At 40.0% G+C, this 23,204-nt stretch overlaps 1 protein-coding gene across 23 annotated transcripts in view; it reads left to right on the forward strand.

The window, feature by feature from the left end:
- The window catches only part of NRXN3 (neurexin 3), a 935,277-nt gene that overhangs the window by 239,115 nt on the left and 672,958 nt on the right, over positions 1-23,204 (forward strand). For all 23 annotated transcript variants that reach the window (XM_018082450.2, XM_018082461.3, XM_018082475.2 and 20 more), the window contains 2 exons: positions 11,980-12,418; positions 17,841-18,224. In XM_018082450.2, coding sequence (XP_017937939.1) covers positions 11,980-12,418; positions 17,841-18,224 — 823 coding nt within the window. The remainder of the gene's footprint in view (positions 1-11,979; positions 12,419-17,840; positions 18,225-23,204) is intronic.

The raw sequence follows: 23,204 nt of genomic DNA on the forward strand, positions 1-23,204 counted from the left end.
ATTTGTGAGTATGTAAATACATATGGCTTCTTATGCATGTATGGACAGTAATGAATATGTTTATGTAAATGCAAATATACATAGGTACATCTTGGCAAACAAATATAGCATGTAGATTGATTACATGTCCAAACATCAGCCACCAGTCCTGCACTGAGAAATATAGATGTCCTTGCTTCCAGGATTTTTTTTAAGTTTTGTGACTATGTCAGCCATTTCCTCTTATTCCCTTCTTTTTTCCTTCAGTGGCCAATATAGCTCACAGACAACCTTTTTTGGTATTTTAGAAAAAGAATGGCTGACTGATTTCTATGTATTTTACTATTTTTGACAACACCTGCTCTGTGCAAGGAAAATAAAACTGCCATAGAGGAGACACAGTAGGTTCTTTGAGTGCCACATAGGTGGAACAATAATTTCTATATCCTGGTTAATGTGGTCTGGGTAATAACCAGAGCAGAACCCCATTCTCAACCCACTCCTTCAAAGTAGGTGAGTTCAGAAATGGAAGTTCACCATGTTCTGGGACTGTTTGCTGCTGACAGAGTAGTGTCTCAATGCTCAGTAAAGGTAGGAAAAGGTTGTTGGGACTTAAATGACTAAAATGGATGGAAAGTCTAGCTAAACAGAAAGGTTTAGAAGAATTTTGGCCAAACGCTGATTAAGGCCCATTTTGTTTTTTGCTAGTATTTAAACAGTGTAATCTTAAGATCAGCTATAGTTCATTCTTAAACAGTAAGATAGTACTGAGCAAAACAGAAAAATGTAAGTGTTGTAAATTAGGCCTGTATCAAATAAGCTTTCTTAGATGTGAGATCAGTCTCCCTTAGATGTAAAACTGAGCTCCACACAGTGGAGATAGGAACCCCATGCCTCAGTGAATTAAAATGGCATTGTAGTAAAAGTGAACAAACTGAGGGACAGGTTTATTGCCATTCAATGTTTACATTACAAGATTTTGAAGCTGAAAGAGATGAATCTATGTCACCAAAATATTTCCTCCAACTATTTCTTAGGTACGTGGTAGTAATTAGGAAGAAGGGATGTTGTTTCTTACCATCTATTGACTTGTATGAATTCAGTTCCCTCTGTTTTATTTTCTCATTCCGTAAATCTAGGGGAGTGGGAGATAATGCAGTATTAAATAAATTAATGCCAAGACACTAATAGTCACAGAGTAACTTAAAATATTCTGTAGAAATTTCTTATAGAAAGTGTTTCCACAATGGAATAATGTATTTTTTTCCAGCTCTCTTTGGGAAAAACCTCCTTTTTTGGTTTTGGATGTTGGTTTTTTGTTGTTGTTTTGTTTTGTTTGGTTGGTTTTTTTGAAAGAAAAAATACATAGTGATAGGTGGACTTCAGAGACAGTATTGAGAGTTTTGAAAGCTTTCTGTGTTTTGCAGAATCAGGCCTACTGTGTAGGGAAACCAGCTAATCAGGTACCTCTTTTGTCTGGTGCTCAGTGCTGACTCCAGTCCTCACCTCTCTCCTTACCAAAGAGCTCTCTCTGCTCCTGATTGCAGCAGCCTACCTACTTTGAGAAGGAAATGTAGTCTGATGCTGGATTGGGTGCTCAGGCCCTCATCTGCCTCCTGTTTCTGCTTCTAATTTCAGTGCTTCCACTGGAACATGTCACCCTTGTTTGTTTTTTTTTTCTTTCTCCTTTCATGTGCTTTCCTTAATGGTCTCTCACTGTGGCAGCAGTTCAGGCTGCACTGACTGCTTCCCTATCCCCTCTTGTGCCCCAGAAGCTGCTGGACTTACACTCCACGCATGCAACTTCCAGGTCAAATAAGGGATGAAGGTGAAGTTCTGTCAACACCCCTGGTGGATGCTGGTAGTGCCACTGGGCTCTTTCCATGTATGAATACTCTTCCCCTAGAAACCTGTAAAGATGGTTGGGGCAAGAAAGATGGTTTTGTCAGGAAGGTTTTCTCTGAAGACCAGATGGAAGCATATGAGCTGGTGAGGGGGAACCGTTCCATTCCTAGCCTTCCTTAATTGGTCTCAGACAGTGTTGCACTATGTACTAAAGTGACTGCTGCAACTGGGTAGCTTCTGACAGAAGATAGATATTTACTTTTAAAATTTTTTCCCACCTCTTCCTTTCATTAGTACTACAATCTGTAGAGCTGGAGATCACAGGTGAGAGAGTTTTTAGAGACACATAATGAACTTATGGTTCTTTTTGTCACATGAAGATGGGGATTATAAGAAGACAGTATTTTTCTCTCGATGTCTCTTGCAAGTAGGGAATAAATTATATTCCCTGCCCTGTACAACAAATATTCAAGAAAGTACTTAGCTCATCACCTCCCTATTTTTGTACAACATAAGGCCCAGCTGAGATAAATGTTTGGGAAATCCTACCTGTGGAGGGTTTGAACTTTGTTCCATGCCATGGAATTTGAATAGAGATGAGCAAAGAGATCCTGGAGACATGTCAGTGTTGGCAGGTTTTTGCACAGGGCAACAAGAGAGGCATTAAAAAGTTTAGAATCCCATGGTATTTTGGTCTAGACATACGGAGGCAGATCCTCCTCCTCACCAGTCCATCTTACCTGTGAAGTGTGCTGTGACAGATGGTGTCAGCTGTGGGATGGTGCCATCCTGCCAGTGGCACTTCTCCAGCATACCCAGAGTGTCTTTACCTCCCTCACAGGAAGAGAACCTAGCTGAAGGTATGCCTCTTTCTTTGGCTGACATTGCAGTTGGAAGGAGATACCAGTGCCCCTGAGACCTTTGTGCTAAGGCTGAGGGAGGGAGACATATGCTGGGATGCAGCACCCTCAGGTGTTATCATCCAGCTACAAACAGTGACACCATCCTGCTTCAGTGGCACCCCTTCAAGTTTGTAGAGTTAGTCTATGCAATACTAAATAAAAATACTTCCTCTCTTGCTCTAATCACATTGCTATTTGAGCAATGCTCACTTTTAGGCATGTGTTCTCCCATATGTAATGGTAAATATTTTCAATTTGTTTTTTGCTGGACAAATGACAAAAACATAGAAAACGCCACTGTGGTTGGCACAATTGGCTTAGCACATTGGAAGCCTCAACAGTGAGACTAATGCTTGCCTGGCATATGGAGACTGAAATATCTTCTTGTACCTGCCAGGGATATTCTAGTGAAGCAGGCTCAAGGCATATTGGCTAGAGAAGATAGGTAGTGGAGAAAAACTGCATACCTGTGAGCGAGCAATATCTATTCAGTATTTTCACAGAAGACGTTAAACAACAGTAGTGTTCTCATTAAAACACATTTTATCACTGAAGTGTAAAGCTGAGTGAAATTAAGAGTTTCTGTTCCAAAGGAGTTCCTCTAGCCAACATTTGTTTTCATTGCTGCTGGTGAGAATTTTTTTTTTTTAAATGGAAATCCATCAAATCTTCAAAACTTAATCAATATGTAGTATTCTGATATTTTCTGATTCAAGTTATTTCATATTGATTATTGAGCTGACCCCAAATACTCTGGAGCCAGTTTAACAAGAACTGTATTTTCCTGTCCAGTTCAGTTCCATGTGGTAGCTGTCCTATAGCACCCTTGTGCCCATTCTCCCATAGGGACCAGACTATATGATTGAGCTGCTTTGTGGCAAAAGCAGTCATGTGTCTCTGCTGAGGTCAGGTGGGACACTGACATTATGTCATGTAAAAGCATTTCCCCAGGGAACGCAGACCAGAGGTAAAAATGGGGATCGCTATTGACAGTAAATGCAATGCCTGGAAAATACTGGTTTATGTTATGGTAAGTTCATGCAGAAGTTTTCTGTTAAGTTTGATGAAACTAAACTTGCCATTTTGGGTTGTTACGGCTTGAAGTGAAGCATTTCATTGCTAATTCTCTGCTCGGGAAATGGAATTCTGTGTTAGAAAGCTGTCCTGATGGAAACATTCACCCAGCCATACTTAACAGATCTGTTTCCTGAGATAGGTCTTTTGTACTTGCACAACCTTAGGTGGATTTGAAATACAATGCAATCACTAAGTGGAGTTTTATTTGCTAAGTCATTGTCTGATACAATTTTCAATGTCTTGTGTAATAAAGTTCAAGCCTTAAATGATCAATGGGGGCATCCTAAAATAATTCCTCTCTGCCTTTCAGATGAAATCCTTAAGACACTTGACAGTAATCATTTCCTCACTTACTCATCACTGAACCAAACTAGACAGATTTAGCTTGTGCTTGCTAGACAAATCTGAGATTTCAGGATGCACTTGGGAGGAGCAGAGTATTCTGTAACTGGTGAATGTCTATATAAGCTTAATACTGAAATGAATGTAATTGAAGTCAACTGCTGTGTTCTGGTAAATAAGCTGCTGTGATGATGATTTTTTTTTTCTTTGAGCTCTCAAACCTTCATTAGCTAAGAAGGTCATTTGTAAATTTAAGCTCTTAAAATCTGTGAGATGTCAGAATTGTGTTAATATAAGGTTTATTCTTCCTTTCTGTGCATCAAATGCTAGAAAAGTCTTTAGCTGTGGAAAATTTGCCCTTTCACATGTTCCTCTGCCCACCCAACACAGACTCATATAAAATACAACTGGAATGAACCATGAGAGGTTAAGTAATCCCTTATGCTTCCACCATCCTGAAACAAAATTGATGACATCTGAGTCTCGACAAATATTATTTTAGCTTGTAATTAAAGGTTTCCAGCAATGGCTGCTCCTCAGGCAATCTTTTCCAGTGCTCTGCTGTTCTTAAATTAAAAAAGCTTTTCCTAACATCAGTTGTAACACTTTCTGCTGTAATTTTTGCCAATTATTTCTTGGCCTTTTCAGCATAGATACAAAGAAGAGATTGTTCCGTTCTGCTTTGTAGCAGCCCTTTTCTATTTGAATGCTGTTATAATGTCTCCTTTCAAACTTTCTTTTCTTTACTAGAGCCCTGGTTATTCTTCTTGCTCTCATCAGGACTCTTTCCAATAATTCCACTCCTTTCTTGAAGTGCAGTTCTCCAAACTATACATGATTTCTAGAGGAGTACAGCGCTATTTCCTTCTCTGCCTCCATACATTCCAGAATGCACCTTTCAATCATTGGATGCACCAATGAATGATTTTCTGTGTGTAACTGTTAAGTGTTTATTTCTTCTGTCTTGTTTTACCTCTGCACTGCGTAGGCTCAGTGTAGAACATAGGATTTCCTCATTATTGTTTATGGATGAATATTTGTGTACTACAGACATATCTTCTCTATGTCCTTCTTCTATGCAGAAACAAATCCAAGATACAAGTTGCTTTTCATGGCTACCATGAGGTATGACTTTGTCTATGGCCTTAAACAATGTGCTGTGACACAGGGGAACACGTGAGAAGCATCACAGCTGGCCATCTTGGCTTCCTTGTTCTGCAGCTTTTATTCTTCTCTGTTACTAGGCCAAATGGAGGTTGAATATAACCTAAATAAGAGGAAAGTTCAGTTTGTGTGCCTGAATCCACAGTTAAATGCCTTAAACACTTTGCTGTATTTATTCTCTTACAGATTTTGGCTAATGAGCACTTCTGCAAAACCAATTCCATGATCTCAAATTGACCACCACAACGTGAGGAATATATTTTAGAAAATATTGAGTTTAGGTGACTTTTTCACCATTGCTTAGAAAAATCTGTGGGAAAGTGATATTTTAATAAATCCAGAAATGATACCTTATTTTCTGTGATCCCCTTCTTCACTTATTGAAGAACTTGAAGTTTCTGTAGCAAGGAAAGAAGAGGATTTGATCCTTCCATCACAAAAGAGTATTCATCCTCGAATAATAGTTCATGCTACAGCCAATTCTACTTAATCTTACTGCCACCCATGCTGTGCCTTTTGTTAGCTGGGGAAACTGCTTTAGTCTTTGAGACTAATGCAGAATCCTTCAGAGCAAGAGATGCATTTCTCTTTCAACTACATAAAGGTTTCTGCCCCCTCTAGACAGTGTGATCCCTTTTATTTCCACAAATAAATATATATAATTTCTGATATTCCCATCATGTTTTTCACGAGATGTAGTTGTGGGGTCCTCAGTAACACCACAATGGCCTCATACCCATGCCTGGCCATATGCAGGCTCCATGGCTACTGCCGTATCACTGATGGCCATGCAGCCATTGTGATATCACTTCTTGGATCAAAGGACAGTTGTGACCACAGTGAAATCCTGGGTCCTCTGTTTTCTGTATCTGTTAAGGAAACATTCTCAGTAAACCAGCTGAAGAAATTCCACCGAACCTTTTTCAGTCTTTTTGTTGCTGGCACCTTGAATCCCTTTCTCCTTATATCCTACTTCAGGGAGTGCTTCTCTGTATCTTCCTGCAAGTCTTCTGAAACTAAATCAATCTCTTTTCTCTTCTGCAGTTTTCCATAAAACCGGAAGTTATTCAGAGCCTATAATTGATTTGTAAGGTGGAAAAAAAATAAATTAGGGAATCTGGAAATAGTTCTGCATTATTGTTTAGGTGTTCTACTCACCCTGCTCCTATTTTTAGTTGGGTGTTAAGGAAGCTTTCCCATCTGACCATCTAGGAGCCACTCTGGCAGTTACACTCACAGCATTTAAGCTAGGTAGAGGCCCCTTCGCAGCTACACACACCACTCTCACAGCTGGGAAACACAGGTTTCCTTACCAGCTTGACCTGAGGTTTCCCATAGCAGATCCTTAAAATAATTTTACCTTGGTGCAATAACTAAATAACAAAATAACATGGTACCTCCATGGAGGGACCCTGAACAAAGCACTCACAGTCTAAGTGGACCAAAGTCTGGGGTTTTTGGCTCCTGCTATGTCTCTGAGTGTCTGGTCACCTGGCTGGGCCAGGGGTCCTGTGCTCTTTGTTGTGCAAAGGACCAGCACTAGTTCATGGCCTCTTGCCTCAGGCTCCTGCCACCCAGAGCTCAAGCTCAACCCGCAGCTTGCACTGCAGTGGCACACTGAGCTCCCTGCACTGAGTATATTCCTCAACGCTGAGTGAACACGTATTCTTTGTTAAACATAATTCAGATGAAATGGAGGATTGCATTACTTTACTCAGCATAGCACAAATCATATTTGAGTCTTATTTGTGTGGTTTCAGTTACTTTTCATCAATGTTCAATGTATTGTTTTTCATTACAGGTAAATTAACTTTTTCAGTGTAGTGAATGGTGATTGTGTTTGTTTATTATCTGATTACAGTTGTTATCCCAGTGAACAAGTGTAGCAACTTTAGTTGCCCATCGCTGAAGCCTTGGATTGCTTCATAGATAGTCTGCCCCAAACAGAATGTAAAGCGCTTTTAACTGGTGTGTTTGTTTCTACTTGCTCATCAGAGCAGGCTAGGAAAACACAGTTCTGATAAACCAGTGGGTAAACTGTAATTTTTTTAAGCTGCAGAAACTTGTCTGGTTCAGTGCAGGTGCCTTTAAGGAAGTCTCAGAAAGGCTCTACTCTGAATGTCTTGCAGTTATTCCTTCTGAGAATTGATATGGACAGTTAGTGAAGGGGGCAGCCTGTGACAGAAAAAAGCAATTAGTGATACATAGAATAAAATAGGTGAAAAATTTGGCTGAACTTTGAAAAGGGCTCTTCATAGCTAGCTAAACATATGCAGCCTTCAAGTTATTGCTCTTTTCCATGGTGGTCATCTAATTTGCCAGGCGATCAACAGCCATTTCCCTTTGGAGCATCCCTGCATCCAGCCTGCACTGGAGATCATATTTCCTCCTTAATAGCACCAACTTTGAGAGGAATTTTTATATTGGCCACTGACCAAGTCTAACACATCATTTTCCCTCACTTTTTGTCGCTGCCTCTCTATCTACAACTTCACTTGATTGCAAAGAGATGCTTTTCATCATTGTGAAAAGCCATCTGATTAGAGCTCTCATTAACCCATGAGTGAAACTTCTTATAAGTTTAGCTGGAGAAATTCCTTGAATGCTTCAGAATTGCAAAGTTACCATTTTTAAGAAACCTCAAAATTAGATTGTCTATTTGTTTTAACTCTGCCTAAAACAAACTCATCTTTCTCAGCAGATTATAGGAAACACAATTTAATGTATATTTTTTTTCCCCTCAAAATGTCTCAGATGTCATGAAATTCTCCTGCTGATTATCAGGTCCATGTGTATTTGGACTATCCCATCCCTGACCATCCATTTATACTGGTCAAATTCATTAAGCAAAGGCATTGAACAGTTAATATTCCTTTTTGAAAGATTGTTTAGAAGCAGTCCTCATGGAAAAGGAAAACCCAAATTTTTTATTATTCTTGTTTAATTTTTGGAATATAAAGCAATTTAAAGATTGGAGGAATGGCGGTTACTTTTCAAATGCTCTGTGCATAGCTTTTGCTAGTAATTTCTTTTCCCCTTTCTGTTTTCCACCTTCCTTCCCAAAATAACTGTAAGGTAGATGTGTATGTCTGTATCAAGAATCATGTCCTTGACTCCCTCAGACCTTTTCTGATACAAATATCGGACATGGGATGAATTCAAGCTTGTCTCTGTTTGAACAGGTGAGATTGTGTTTGTTTAGGAAGCATCTGATAAAAATGGGCACTGTTTTATTGCTTGCTTTCTTCTCAATTGCTATAGAAACCATGTCCCAGAGTGACACTATGTTCAAGTGAGGGACAGCACTCTGGGTCAGTCATGGCCTCATTTGGAGTTAGAGGTGTGGGTTGCAATCAGTATTCTGCCATACTGAAAAGCCTTCAAATTAGTTCAGAGGTTGCTCATGACACTACAAGGTAGCAAGTGCTATGCAGATTTTTCTGGTGGCAGAAAGCTTTCTTGGTGAAACTTGAAAATTTTTCTTTTCTGGCTTGCAGCAGTAACTCTAAGAAACTAGTTCTTGAAGCTTATATATTTGAACTATAGAATCAAGTTTTTTTGTCCAAGACTTTTTACTTGCCTTCATTTTTAATGGTATGTTGCAAGGTAGGATCACAAACACATGAAAATATAAAACAACTTCACTGAAAGCACTGGTGACAAGTGAGACCAGAATTGACAGCAGCATCTACTCCTTTACCAGGCAGTTTTAACAGTTGGGAAGGATGTGTTTCATCTGTCCTGGAAACTGCACTGAAGCATCTGGTGATTTCATTAAAACACAAAGATTCATAGGTTATGAGGCCAGAAAGAGCCATTATGATAATCTAGGCTGATTTGCTATATAATTAATTCCTGTCTCACTGTATCTTTTAGAGAAAACAAGATACTATTTTAATTTAAAATTTGCCAGTAGCAGAGAACACACCATAACCTGTAGTAAATTATTTCAGAAGCAAATTACCTCATGTAAAAATAAGTCATAATATTTTAAAATGTGAATTTCTTTAACTTCAGTTTTTAGCCTCCAGATTCCACTGTTCCTTTGTCACATGAACTGAAGAACCCTCTATTGCCACATTCCATTTTCTGCACAGGTACTCACAGATTGTAATCGGATCACCTTTTAACCTCTACCTATTAAACAGACTGAATTTGAATGTTCTTCACTATGGGACATGCATTCCAGTCATTTAATTATATTCCCTTTTTTTCATTCTTGAACCTTTGGTTTAACAATTGAACTGTGGTTATCAGGAGCTGCCTTAGCATTTCTCTGTTCTTGCCAAGGATTTACTTTAGTTTTACACCCAAGGATTATTTTTATCCTTTTCTTTTATTGTGCTGAAAGTTCTGGCGTACCTGATTATATGTCAAGATATTAATGTCCAAATGTGTCTTTCAATAATACCTCAAGTCAGCTATGGAAATAGTTACACTTTTTTCCTTAAACACAGGTGCTTTTTAGATTTCTCAAGCTAGGATTTTTTTTCTTAAGAAAATAATTTAGAACAACAAACACTTGAATAATGGAGATTCTGATTGGGGTGGATCCGTTTCTTTGAAAAGATTGAATTCAGAAATCTTGTATCTATTCAACACCCTTTATCTTCTCTTCCTCAGGTCTTCCTTTGTGCTTGCTTTCTTGGTCTGTCCTTTCAAACTTGCTCTCAGATTCTTCATTGTTCGTGACTTTCTGGTTTACTACTTTAGTATCAGTTTGTGTACTTGGTGTTCATTTTTCGTTCTGGTTCTTTTTGACCCTACTTCCATGACCTCCTGTGGCAGCAAGCTTCAGAAGTGCACTACCTTCTGTGTAAATAAGTACTTCTAAAAATCCATTTTAAACTGACTTCATACAAGTTTCAGCGAGGACCTCTAGTTCTATTACTGCTGGGTTTGGCACAGAGCAGTTCTACATTAACCTTCTCCATCTTCTATGAACTTCAATCCTATTTTTCCCAGTGCTCTCCAAGTATGAGCATTTTCAGGCTATCCTCGTAAAGTATCCTGCTCCATCCTCTTAGTTTTTTCTATTTATTTTCCTCTTTTTCTTTGAGAAACAGAGATGGGACTTCATGCAGTGCTCAGAACTAAAGTCTGACTGAGGTGCACATTATTGTCTGGCAAGAGTGGAGGCTGTAATGCACACCCTTGTTGTGTCAGTGAAAGCACGTGTATGGTCTGTCTAATGAGAGCATTTGACGTGGTTAATCCATATCCATACAATGAAACCAGTACAGTTCCCAAATTTGAAAGTTTATTTTAGTCCTATTGCAGCTATTAATAGACTTGATGTTTTTGAAGCCTGCGTGAGGGCAGAGCACTTTATTGAGAATTGGAGTAAAACAAGTTACTGTGGGTCAATACTGTCCTCTGCTGGGAGGAACTACAGCTTTGTGCCATGTCTCCAAATGGGATTTAATAGCTGGCTTCTCCTTTCGCTCTGTGTTTTGCCTTTGCGAAGGAAAATCTGATGCTGTGCTGACTGCACTGGGGAAATTCTCCTTTAATGCTTAGCAAAAGCTGGAAATTCTTTGCTTACTATGAATGCGGTGAATTGTGATTTCATTTACTTTTTTCATCCTGAAGTCACCTAATTTAGAAGCTTGTCCCTCATTCTCTTCTCTCACCTTTTAATATTTACTGCGTGCACATTTCTCTGACTTCCCTGTCCTAATTGTAGAATTAACAATGCATATCTACTTTCCCTTCTTTTTTCATAACAAATTGATGACAACTCATCCTGATAGCATTTTGAAAGCAGAAATCAAATGTGTATATACTATACGTATTAGACACAAAGTATTTTAAAATAATAACTCCTTAGAAGAAATGAGTCTTCAGTAGTATCACAGAACATAAATACAATACAAATTGTGTTAGTTGCAGAAGTGCTTTTGCTTGCTGTGTATGCCACTTCTGGGTTTAGGAAGCATGGAGGGGGTTGAGAGGAAGTACAGTTTGCAAATATTTCAGTTTTGTGCTTTCTCCAGTTCCTGCCTGTGTGAGAATGGCATGGGGCAGAGAGGAGTCTGCTTTCCAGGAATTAATTCTTGTACCTGTTTGTGCATGTAGTGATATAAGATTCCTTGATAAGAGAAATTTTAAGTCTTTTGTTTATTTTTTTCTTTAGGAGCTACAGGGCAATCACTAACAGTTCACAGCAACTTGCTGAAATTTTTTTGCATCTCTCTCCTAGTAGTTAAATGGGCTTGTAGGAATAATAGCGAAATGATAGTGGTGGTACTGAGTTCCCTGCTGTGGCTAGTAGAGATGGACATGGAGGTTACACTTTGTTATGTATTTTGTATGGGATTTATGCAAATATAACAGCATGATACCAGACATACACTGGATTTTTTGTACAAAGGCTTTTACAGCCGAGTGGGCCTGTGGTAGAGTTAATTGTTCTTAGTGCCTTTCAGTTAAATATTCTCTTCTGACTGCTTATGTGACCTATAGTTATTGCAAAGTACCCGTTGCTGTCATTTCTATACACACTCCTGCTTCAGCTCTCTCACTCTGTCTTGATGTCAGACTCTTGCACTGTCTCCTTTCTGCTCCCCCCTGCCTTTTGGAAGAAGTTTATCTCCCATGGCTGAAAGTACCTGGGGTATTTGTATTGTATGCAGGATTGATGTATGATGCTTTTCCTTGTGTCTGGCAGGTTGTTTATAAGAATAATGACATTCGTCTGGAGCTGTCTCGCTTGGCACGGATTGGTGATACTAAGATGAAGATCTATGGGGAAGTGAAATTCATATGTGAAAATGTGGCTACGCTGGATCCCATCAGCTTTGAGACACCTGAGGCCTATATTAGTCTGCCTAAGTGGAATACCAAAAGGATGGGCTCTATCTCATTTGACTTCAGAACCACTGAACCTAATGGACTGATCCTTTTCACTCACGGCAAGCCTCAGGAGAGGAAAGATGCCAGAAGCCAGAAAAATACAAAGGTAGACTTCTTTGCAGTTGAGCTTCTAGATGGAAACCTCTACTTGCTGCTGGACATGGGTTCTGGGACCATCAAAGTCAAGGCCACCCAGAAGAAAGCCAATGATGGAGAATGGTATCATGTGGACATTCAACGAGATGGAAGATCAGGTAGAGTGATGACTGTTTCTTAAGCAGATTCACGTTTCAGGTTCAGACCTAGGGCTGTGTATTAATTCTCAGAACCTTCAAAACCTGTTAGATATGAGTCACCTTCTTAAAAAAGCTTGGTGCTACTCCAGTGATGTTTATCCAGCAAAGCAAAGATGTGATGACTAGATTTAGTGTGAACTTTGGATAGCACATCCAGAGGCAGTCTATTAATGTTTTATTCACAATCCTCGGATATTCTGGATCTATCTTTTCAATTGCATGCATAGTTATAGTGATGAATTCTTTATAGGCCATGGTAAGGTTTAAGGTCCTCAGAACCACTGTTCTCACTTTGACAAATTTCACTGGTCTCATTTGGGTTTCTGCAGCTGGTGTCTGGTCACGAGGAAAATAAAAGTAATGGACACAACCAGACACAAAATTATGCTAACAAATCAACATTTTCACCCTATTCTGTTCTGGAGTTCTGCATCTCTTCTGTTTCTTTTAGTATTTTGTAGTTTTCAGTTAGGCTTCTTTACATCTTTTGGATGCCAAATTCTAATGAGTCAACATTCAGTGGATGTTCCTTTTTCTTGCCTTGCAGCTTCTCATTTTCAATTATGTGTTTTTGTTTATTTCTAAAAATACACCTACCTTGTAATTACCAAGAGGTATTTTGTTTGTTTCTAGTGCTGAATATCAAGCTAACATACTCATGATGTGCTCTGAAACTGTGGAGAACAAAAATGATCAAATACTGCAACTTCATCTTGAGAATATGCGAACAATTGTAGTCGATTTTTTTTCTGAACCATTGGGATCTCAAAACCTTCCCTTCAAAGGAAATTTTGCTTACATTTGCAAGTGGATTTGGGTTGTCTGGTGATCTCCAGATGATAGTTTTAGATCCCAAACTTGATTTTTCCAGTTGCTGAATACCATCAATACAGAGAACACTGCTACAATTTTCTTCCCCTGAGTTTTAAAAAGAGCTGACTTTTAGATACCATGCAAGGCCTAGCTGTTTGAACAGGTCTTTGCCTGAAGCTATTTTTTTCTTTGATGATGTGAGTAGTTTCTTTGTATTTGGCATGGTGCTCTACTGGGACTTAATATGTGTGGTTATATATTGCTATCTCCTAAAGACATCGATAGGGACATTTTACAAAGGAAACCATAAATAAATAAGTGGAGCTTTGATTTCTTTAGAATTGCTAAAATTTAATTAGCCTCCAAGGATAAACTCAATTAGTTTCATTCAGTACTGACTTGAGTTTTGCTTGCTCACTTGGTGACTGTCTCATCCCTGAAGAGACAACTGCAGAGGGAGAAGAAAAGAAATGACACTAGGCTCTCCACAAAGAATGTTTGTAAAACCCTAGGAACAGGGACACATGTTCATTTAAACTAGGAGGGTGTGACAGACAGCACTGCTAATTGATGAATGAAACTGTAGAACTGACTTGTTTGTCACTTGGCAGGGAGATTTGTGATGTTCTGGACATTGATTAGAGGTAACAAATTTTGAATTAGAAACACTTTTCTCAGTAGGAAGGAACATGTTTGTATGTTCTGGTTCCTTTTTTTTTGTTTTTCTAAAGTATATTTTCTGCTGACAGTGAATACTTGGTTAATGATCCTAGTGACTGATGTCTTGTGTCTTGAGAAAACCAGGGTACTGGCATTCCTTTCTTTACATCATACCTTTAGCAAGCATCAGTCACTCTTATTCAGTGACACTTGTGATTGACATGAGAAAGGAGTTCTGGATCTCTTCTTGTTTATTCCTTGGCTTTTCTCCCACATGTGGAGTGGAGAGTGGTTACACCTTGAAGATTTTTCTTTTCCCCACAATGTGGATGCCTGTCATCTAGAAACTGAATTAATGAATTTACTTAATTGAGGCTAACAACAGCCATTTGGGTTTAATGAGCTAGTGACCTAGAGGTTCTGATTTTCTTTACTAAAACAGACTTTGTTAGGTGTCATCTCTCCCCTTCTTTTTCCCATTTCTCTGATAATCCAAAACTTCAGGTTCTGCTGAGCTTAGTAAAATAGCCTAAAAATCCACATATTCCCTATTGTGATGCACTAAGGCAGGAGCACTAGCGCTGTGGGAGCTTGGCAGTCATGCTCAGATAACCTCTGGCACCTCTAGTCCCCTTAGGCCTTGTGTATGCTTTGGTCTGAGTTGGCTGCCAGAGCAAGAAAAGCTGTTTTTGTCTCTCTACGCTGACAAAAGCTGGTAGCAAGGACTTGGGCACCTAGTGTACTGTAACCCTTCTGTCTTTGGGGAAAGCTCCCACAAAGTGTTCACAAAACCTGTCACAGTTTCTAGCTGGGGAACCGTGAGCTTGCTACACAAGACAATATTTTTAGCTGGTCATCAGCTACACAACATACATGATGTCCCACCCACTCAGACACTAAACATCTTACTGGAAGGTTTAATGTACAGTTGCATCAGTGCACTGCTTTGGATGCCAGCTCTGCCCTCAGTAACTGTGGTATTTTGGTCTGTTAGTTCTTTAATCTTGCATAAAGTGCCTAAGGCGCTGGAAAGGAGATGCTTGGATGCTTCTGATTTCTCACGATGGATTTGGATCAACTTGGATCTACTCTAAACAGAGTTGCAAATATGGGATTTGGGGGGGGTGGGGAGGGGAAGGATGTCAACTCATGCAAGGGCTTCTTCCTAGGGTAGGGTCAATTCAGAATTTCTCCTTCTTAGCTGGTTGGTCTTAAAAATGCTGTGCAGCCAAACTAGTACCATCTCCTTACCGGAATTGTTGCAGAGTGGAAAACACTGGCAGAATGTTTCGATTTCTCTCTAGCCTGTTTCCATTCATCATCTCACCATCTTTCTCCAGGTTTTATACTTCTTGGTATCCCACATTTCTTGTCCTTTAGGGGGTTTCTTTACCTTTGTGGCTTTTACAGGTGATATTTTTTCTCTCTGTAGTAGCAGCTGTCTAGAACTCAGTGTTCCAGTATTTCTACAGGCTGTTTTTGAGAAGTAGCAACAGAGATGCTGGAAGGGGGGCTGCAGTTCCGTGGCTCTGAGACACATTGCCTGTGCGACTGTATGTGTATTGTCATGTGTTCTCTTTTCTTACTTTGTAAAAGAGAAAATGCCTGTGGCGCTGCAGCTTGTTTTTACAAAATGATTCATCAAATAACTATTGTTCTCTTTGAACCTTTAATTTGTAATGCCTGTGTTGCTTCTGACACTCTGCTGCCTCTGACGTTATTCCTCAATTATTCCTGAACATCACACACATGAAATACCTCGTGTTTGTGTCGTATGTGCCATTCCCTTAAGAGGACACCTATTACAACTGAGAAAAAAGTGCGTATACATGTCTATACTTTCTCACAGAGACACGAAACAGGGCTAATTCTGTTAACTCTCCCACCTTATTTTAGGGGTGTAGATAAAAATGCAATTATGTGAAATTAATCTTAAAACTTGGATAAGTGTCTCTGAAGACAGACTATCTTAATGACAGGGCAATTGGATGTGATGATTTATAGCTAGGGAGAGTGAATTGCTGATTTTTAGATGAGTGTCTGATGGGCAGATGCCCCTATCACGGAAGCTGCTAAATGCTCTTCAGAAGAATACACTGCTCTGGGATGTGAGACATGTGCATTATGTTTTCCGTTTTTCTTTGGATGCACTGTCTGACCTTTAACAAATAATTTTGCTTTTCTGTATCTGTTTCATATATTCTTATTTACTTATGTATTACATGTTCTGATTATTTTATGTGCTGGGACAATTTCTTGAAATATATAGGAATGGTCTCAGTGCAGTATGCCCACATATTGCTTGGAGTGTATGGAAGCTACTAAAGTTTTAATAATAACTGTTCTTCAGAGATAACCTTTGTCTCTCTCTACCTCAATTTTCCTCTTTATAAAATGGAAATTAGAAAACTTTCTTTGTAAAATCATAGAATATTTTACTTTGGAACAAACTTCTGGAGATTTCTAGTTCAGTTTAGACTTTCTTCAGGGTTGTGTCAGGATGGTGATTCCACAGCTTCTCTGAGGTTTCTGTTCTCATGTTTGACTCTTCTTGTGGTGAAAAATGTCCTTTTCTATGGAGCTGGAGATTCCCTTGTGTGGTGGTTTAGGAATAGTACTTCCCAATTTAGTGCCTCCACCCACGCTCTCCAAACCACACTGCTGCTCGCTCGCTTCTCCTCCTCATCCCCCCTGTGGCAGACTGGAGAGGAGAATTGGAGGCACAAAAGGTGAGGGTCATGGGTTAGGATAAGAACAATTTACTGGAAACAACAATGGGATAAAATGAACAGTAGCAGCAACAATATTGGTAACAAAAGTGTACAAAAGAGTGATTCTCATGCAAAAGTGCTCGCCATGGAGCTTGACCCAAGCGCAACCACACCACCCTGACCACTCCCTCTGGCTGGGCACTAGCACCATGCCACCATTCCCTCTGGCTTGGAACCATTGTTGCCCCGCTGCTCCATCTGCTTGACTGGAAGGAATACGTTTGACTGGAAGGAACCCCTTCTCCTGGCAAGAGAGCCCCTCTCCCCCACCCCTGGCAATGATGTGAGATCCCCCTTCCTGGCTACTGTAAAAATTAACCCTGTCCTGGCTGGACACCTTACTGCAACTTGTAATCAGTGTCTCTTGTCACTACAAGTGCACAATGCTGACTCATATTCAGATTGTTGCCTGCCACATCTCCAAGTCCTTTCCTGCAGAGTTGCTCCTTAGCCAGTTGGTCTGCAACCTGTACATGAGTGTGAGGCTATTCTGACCCCAGTGTAGGACTTTGTATTTTTTGTTTTTGATTTACATCAAATATTGCTATCAGTCCTTTGATCCACCTTGTAAAGGTTTCTCTGAATGGTAGCCTAGTGCTTCCTCCAATACATCAACTGTTGTCCTCAAGTTGATGTCACCTACAAAACTGATGATGTCTATTTAGTTCCATCATTCAGGTCCAGGTTTGGAGGTACTGATTAAGTGTTTTCTGAAAGAGCTATGTAGTGTGAATTACTATTCTTTTGCTTATCTTTTTTCTCTCCAGTCCTATATCAAAATCCTGTATGTTCTCAGTAAGTCTTTGCTTTACTGGATGAATACTATTGAATAACGCTCAGTTTTTACATATTATTTAGCCATTGCACAGTTATGATTCTGACTTTATAATGCAATTTGGGATACAGACACATGATCTTCAATCACTGCAGGGAAGTACTTAGGACCTATAGTTCAAGAGGAGACAGAGCTGTGTGAGAGACACACAGCTAACATATCTGTTGGAATTGCATTTGGATAGGGAGGAATCTTTACTCTCCTATGCTGAACCTTAAACCTCACTCAGTTATTGGAAAAAAGTGAGCTAAACTGAGACTGTAATTGAAAGTATTAATGCCTTCTTATCCTCCTCATTTAGGTACTATATCAGTGAACAGCAGACGCACCCCATTCACCGCTAGCGGGGAGAGCGAGATCCTAGATCTGGAAGGCGACATGTACCTTGGTGGGCTGCCTGAGAACCGGGCAGGACTCATCCTTCCCACAGAGCTCTGGACAGCAATGCTGAACTATGGCTATGTCGGCTGTATCCGAGACTTGTTCATTGATGGCAGAAGCAAGAACATCCGGCAGCTGGCAGAGGCACAGAATGCTGCAGGAGTCAAGTCCTCCTGCTCCCGCCTCAGCACCAAGCAGTGCGACAGCTACCCGTGTAAGAACAATGCAGTGTGCAAGGATGGCTGGAACCGCTTCATCTGTGACTGCACTGGCACTGGCTATTGGGGGAGAACATGTGAGCGAGGTAAGTCGAGTTTTCTGACCTCATTTACACAGAGCTGAAGGTGTGCATGAGAAAGAGAACAAAATCCAGTGTTCTCGTGAGACTTTTCCCTGCCCTTGTTGGTCTTCCCAATGCTAAAGTCCACTCCCTACATGCAGACGACTTTCTTCCCTGATTGTTTCCTCCCAGTTTTTCTACCTTCATTTCATTAACTTTGCCACTTCACTCCCTAAGCCTTCTGAAGACCTTGTCTTCAGGTTCCAGAGTTTCTTTGGCTAAGTATGGTTGTGTCCTGAGGCAGAAAATGCAGATGCATGTAAGAAGTCTCAAACAAATTTCTGGAAACAGTATCAAGTGTGAACTTAAGTTATGGAGATTTTTCTTGCATAGGACAGATGATGAATCCCAGTTCTATCTAGTCTTGCTCTTTTTCTGTCTATGGTAGAATTTCCCTGATGGCTGTTTATGAATAAAGGCAGCTAATGAGATAGTTCTAACAACAGCATATCTCTGAGTTCACCTCTGATAGGCTAAATCTGTAGGAGATTGATGGAAGATTTTCTGCATCTTATTTGTGCTTACTCTGAATGGTGATTTAAAGACATATAACTGGAGATATGAGGCCCAAGTGCTGGTAGGCAGGCAAAACTTTGTGTGTTATAGACCACATGGAAAGGAATTTACTAATGTAAGATATCTGAACTATATATTTCTCAAAATATTTAGGTGGTTCCATTAATTGTTGTTATCCTTATTATGCTGCTGCCACCATCAGAATGAGGTAGGTTAGTGACTTTAAAGAAAAAGATGAAGGTAGGATCATTTAGAAAAGAAAATACTCCCTATATTGAAACCAATCTTTCTGTTAATATTTGGCACTGCATTTGGGCTGAACTGCATTCGCGGTACACCCAAGAATTAATTGTAAACCATTAGCAGAGTCTTAAGGCTTTCAGCCCCTTCTTTCTATCACCTTGCTTGGCACCATGGTTATAGCACACGTCTTAGAATTGGAAATTCAGATATTTTTGGGCTTCTGTTGTAAATATTTGAGCAACTCTTTTCCCACTCAGTGTCCGCCTTATGCATTTTTTAATATTGATTGTAGTAACATGCCACTTATGAGAAAGAGCATGTAAGTAAGGTACAGTGCATAAAATATTAGGCAGAATTGAGATTTGTAATTCATTCTCTCTCCACAGAATTTTCTTCTTTGTAGAAAGTTTTTGTTAATGACCAAAATTCTTTAATAGACTTTATGGGATTTTTAGGTTTTAGATCTGTGATTTTTCATAAAGCTGCTCACAGCCAACAAGTCGTAGCATGCTGCCCTAAGTTGCCAGTGAACCATCAACACTGACCAGCTCTGTGATTCAGGAGTTTCTGAACTCTGTCTCATGTTCATCTCCTGGACCTGGCTCACAGAAGAGAATCCAAAGCTAAACAGTGACATAAAGAACAGGATTCATCTCATGTACCTTTAGATATCTACAGTGTTAGCTTTTACTTCTTTTATTGTCAATGAAAAGAAATCAGTAGGTTAAAGGCATGTAAGCGTTTTAATTTGTGAGAAATGAATCTCAAGTCTGGCTTAAGATCCATAACTTGACTGTGTTGTGACGAGCATCAGTGTGAATTAGAAGGATACATTTATGAATGCATGTCTAGTGTGGAAACTTGAGGTCATGATGAATATGTTTTAGATTCAGAGTGTATTTAAGGTAAACAAAACTGTGACAACATAAAAGATGTATGCAAAGGTCCTAATCCTGAGAAACTCATTTTGTCTGTAATCAGAAACTATAGACCCATTACTTGTTTAGTGCCAGTGTCAGGCAAAACATGGCCGGAATGCCCGATGTTCCTCGGCAACGCAAGAAGCGGCTCACAGGGAATAAATATTTGAGACTGGAGAAATGAAAAAAGTTGTACAAATCAAAGTGGATTTGACTCCAGAGCATTTACTGTGGTGTTACATAGCAGGCTCATACTGCTCTGATACAACTGCTTGATGTCAGACAACTGATGTCAGATTTTGCCTCCGTGAACAGAAGCGCTGCAGGCTACTAATGATAATACTTTTAATTCTCCTGGGCTGACACCCAAGGACTATTGCAAATCCTGACTTCAACTGGCCTGTGATCCAAATACTATTGGAAGGAGAAAAGTTGAGATGTAGACTGAGAATGGAATCAAAGTGAGAGATGCTGCCATGCCACAGTGGCACTGCTGCATTGTGACTAATGAGCTGGCACGGGACAGGGGCAGCCAGGCTGGCTTGTAAGGGGAGGGATGAAGATGGAGCAGGCTAGATCTTCTAATAGGGGACATCTACTGACCTGCTTTTCCAGTCTGCCATCTGTTATCTATAACTCTCACTTTATTTCGTTCTTACACTTCTGTCCTGTTAAAAGAGGAGTGTAACTCCTGCAGCCCAAGATGTAGGATAAAGGGTTAAGGGGCAGGGGAGCTTGAATAAAGAATCTTCTATGCTTGGTGACTATCAGGAAAACCACTCTTTATCACAAAGCAAAACATATACTTAACATTTAGTTAAAGTACTTAAAATAGAAAGGACGTATGTACAGCTTTAGGAAGAAAAGCAGATGACTCAGTTGTTATTGATGGTAAAGTCTATCTCCCACTTTCCAGGTATAGGATTTCTACATTTATAATGCTGCATTTCTCATATGTTTTATACTTTGCCGTGTGAAGGACCATTATACATTTAAATGGACTCAAAAAGCAAATTGACTGTGTCGGTTAAAAAAGAGGTTTGTGTTCCTTTTAGTCATGGTGAAACAGAACAAATACACAGTATGCAGGAAACTACCTCTATCTAAAGCTTGTGGGAGTTTGTCTTGTCAGTGAAGTAACACCTCTGTGTATTCAGCCAGTTACAGTGGATGCAACATGGACTTTGGTTGCAGTGATCTGCTCAGGCAACGCAGATAGAGAAACCTTTCTGTGACTGGAGTTTGATAGAGCACAGAACAGAGAACTGCTGCCAAGGCCTCAAATTCATTCTTACAATTCCAGTACCTAATAATTCACTTGGTATTGGTAGTGGTGTAAGCAGACAAAGGTGTTATCTGTCTTAAAGTGTCATAATTTCTAATAGTAATAGTAGTTTCTCCTTGGGGTAATTGAAATTTCATAGAAGAGATGGGGTGAGAAATGAAAAAGACCAGGTTGTGCTGAGAGGATATGAAAAGTGCAGTGGGGTTTGTGGGCCAGACATACTCGATGCCAGGCTGTGAGGCTAAGCAAAGGCAGCAGCAGCAAATTCCCATTTCACACCTCCCACCACAGGCTGTGCTGACCAGGTAACACACTGTTAGTTATTTATTTTCTTAAATCCTTACTTTCTGTCCTCTGCTATCTTTTCATAATGGTTCTCTACTAACCAGTCTAACTCAGTGTGACAATATTGCAAATCATATGTGAGAAGAACCTTCTTAAGCCACTGTGAAAATTAAGGAGCTGCTATAAACATAGCAACATTTGAATGAGTTTCTGAAATGAGAGATTCCAGAGCAGCTGTTGGAAGGAAGCAGTGGTGTGGCTGTCCACCAGGTGGACGTGGCTGTCCGCCAGTGGAAATAACACTGTTGGCTTTGCAAATAGAATGGACTATCATGGCGTGCTTCTTTAGATGCCTTGGATAAGTACTTTTAAGATAAAAAAGTAGAAGCCTGTCAATGAGGACTTGTACTAAATGTCTCCATTCCCCATGAAGTCAGAGAAGGGAGGTAGTTGCTTCTCAGGAGAAATCCAAAGCAATAACATCATCTGCTTGCCTCCTGTTGTTGATTTACCTGTTTTCTTTTATTGCTTATGTGGAGATTCTGGTCTGATAATTCCGTATTGCTGCACTCCAGAAGTTAATTCCCTGTGCTGCAAAGGAGTTAACAGTGCCAAACTCTGAGGCTACTGGACTGAAAAAAAAGAGGATGTCTTGTTTGGGAGGGATGAGGGGCACAAAGCAAAGAAATAAAAGGAAGCTAATAGACACAATTCCTTCTGTAAGTGATGCTCTGACTGCCTTGGAGTGTGGTCACAGTCTCACCTCCCCCTGCTCCCTCAGCTCTCCTGCATTCCTGTTATATGTGGCGAAGAGAAAGATTTAATCATGTCAGAAAGACCCCTAAAATGAATGGTAGCTTTTGGATTTTTCTTAACGGAAGGGCAGGCACAATGAAGTGGAAGTTATAATTACAAGTGCACACTGAGACTTTGTATGGAGTTTACTAGCCTCGGGTTGTGATGTGCTGGTCATTAGGGAAAAAACTTGGTGCCTGTACTGTTGGTAGTACTTAATCATTCTTGCATCCTATTATTATAGGATATACTCTATTATTTTAGAAATAATAGAGTACCAGAGAAATGTCTGCAGCGCCGTGTCTCTTTTCTGAGTACCTTGTTTCAACAGGTCTGCTGTTTTGCTAGTTAGTTTGAAATGGAGGACCTAAAATATGTGCAATCCCCTGGGAATGCTACCCAAATGCTTTCTGATCATGAGTCGTTGGGCAAGCTTTGAGATAAGTGACAAGAAGATTCTTCCAATGCAATGGGATGCTTCCTCCTGTTGCATGTGAGCTGCCTTCCCAAATTGAGCCCAGTAGAAATTAGGGTGAGTTGCAAGTCTTGACAGCAAGAAGGGCTGGAGGGCTCTTGTGGACGTGCAGAAGACTGGGAAGGGTTAGTGCGGCTACTGTGAAGCATCTTTGGTGTTTTTTTAAGTACTTAATGTCTTCTTTACACTTTGCCTTCCAATTTGTAAGTATTTGACATCAGTTGCAACATCAGATCACTACAGCTGCCTGTTAATTGGACTTAAGATGTCAGAGGTAGGAGCTGGGATCTGGCTCATGGAGGATGATGTACCACTTTACTGTGACTACAAAGGACCTCCTCACAACTTGTGGGCTTTTAGGAAAAGGAACCTAAAGCCCTGGCATTAAACAAGCAGAAGGGGGCCCCCTGGTGCTCTAGTGGTTA

The sequence above is a fragment of the Manacus vitellinus genome, unplaced genomic scaffold (assembly GCF_001715985.3).
Source record: "Manacus vitellinus isolate BGI_N305 unplaced genomic scaffold, ASM171598v3 scaffold_6_pilon, whole genome shotgun sequence".
Classification (NCBI taxonomy): Eukaryota; Metazoa; Chordata; class Aves; order Passeriformes; family Pipridae; genus Manacus; species Manacus vitellinus.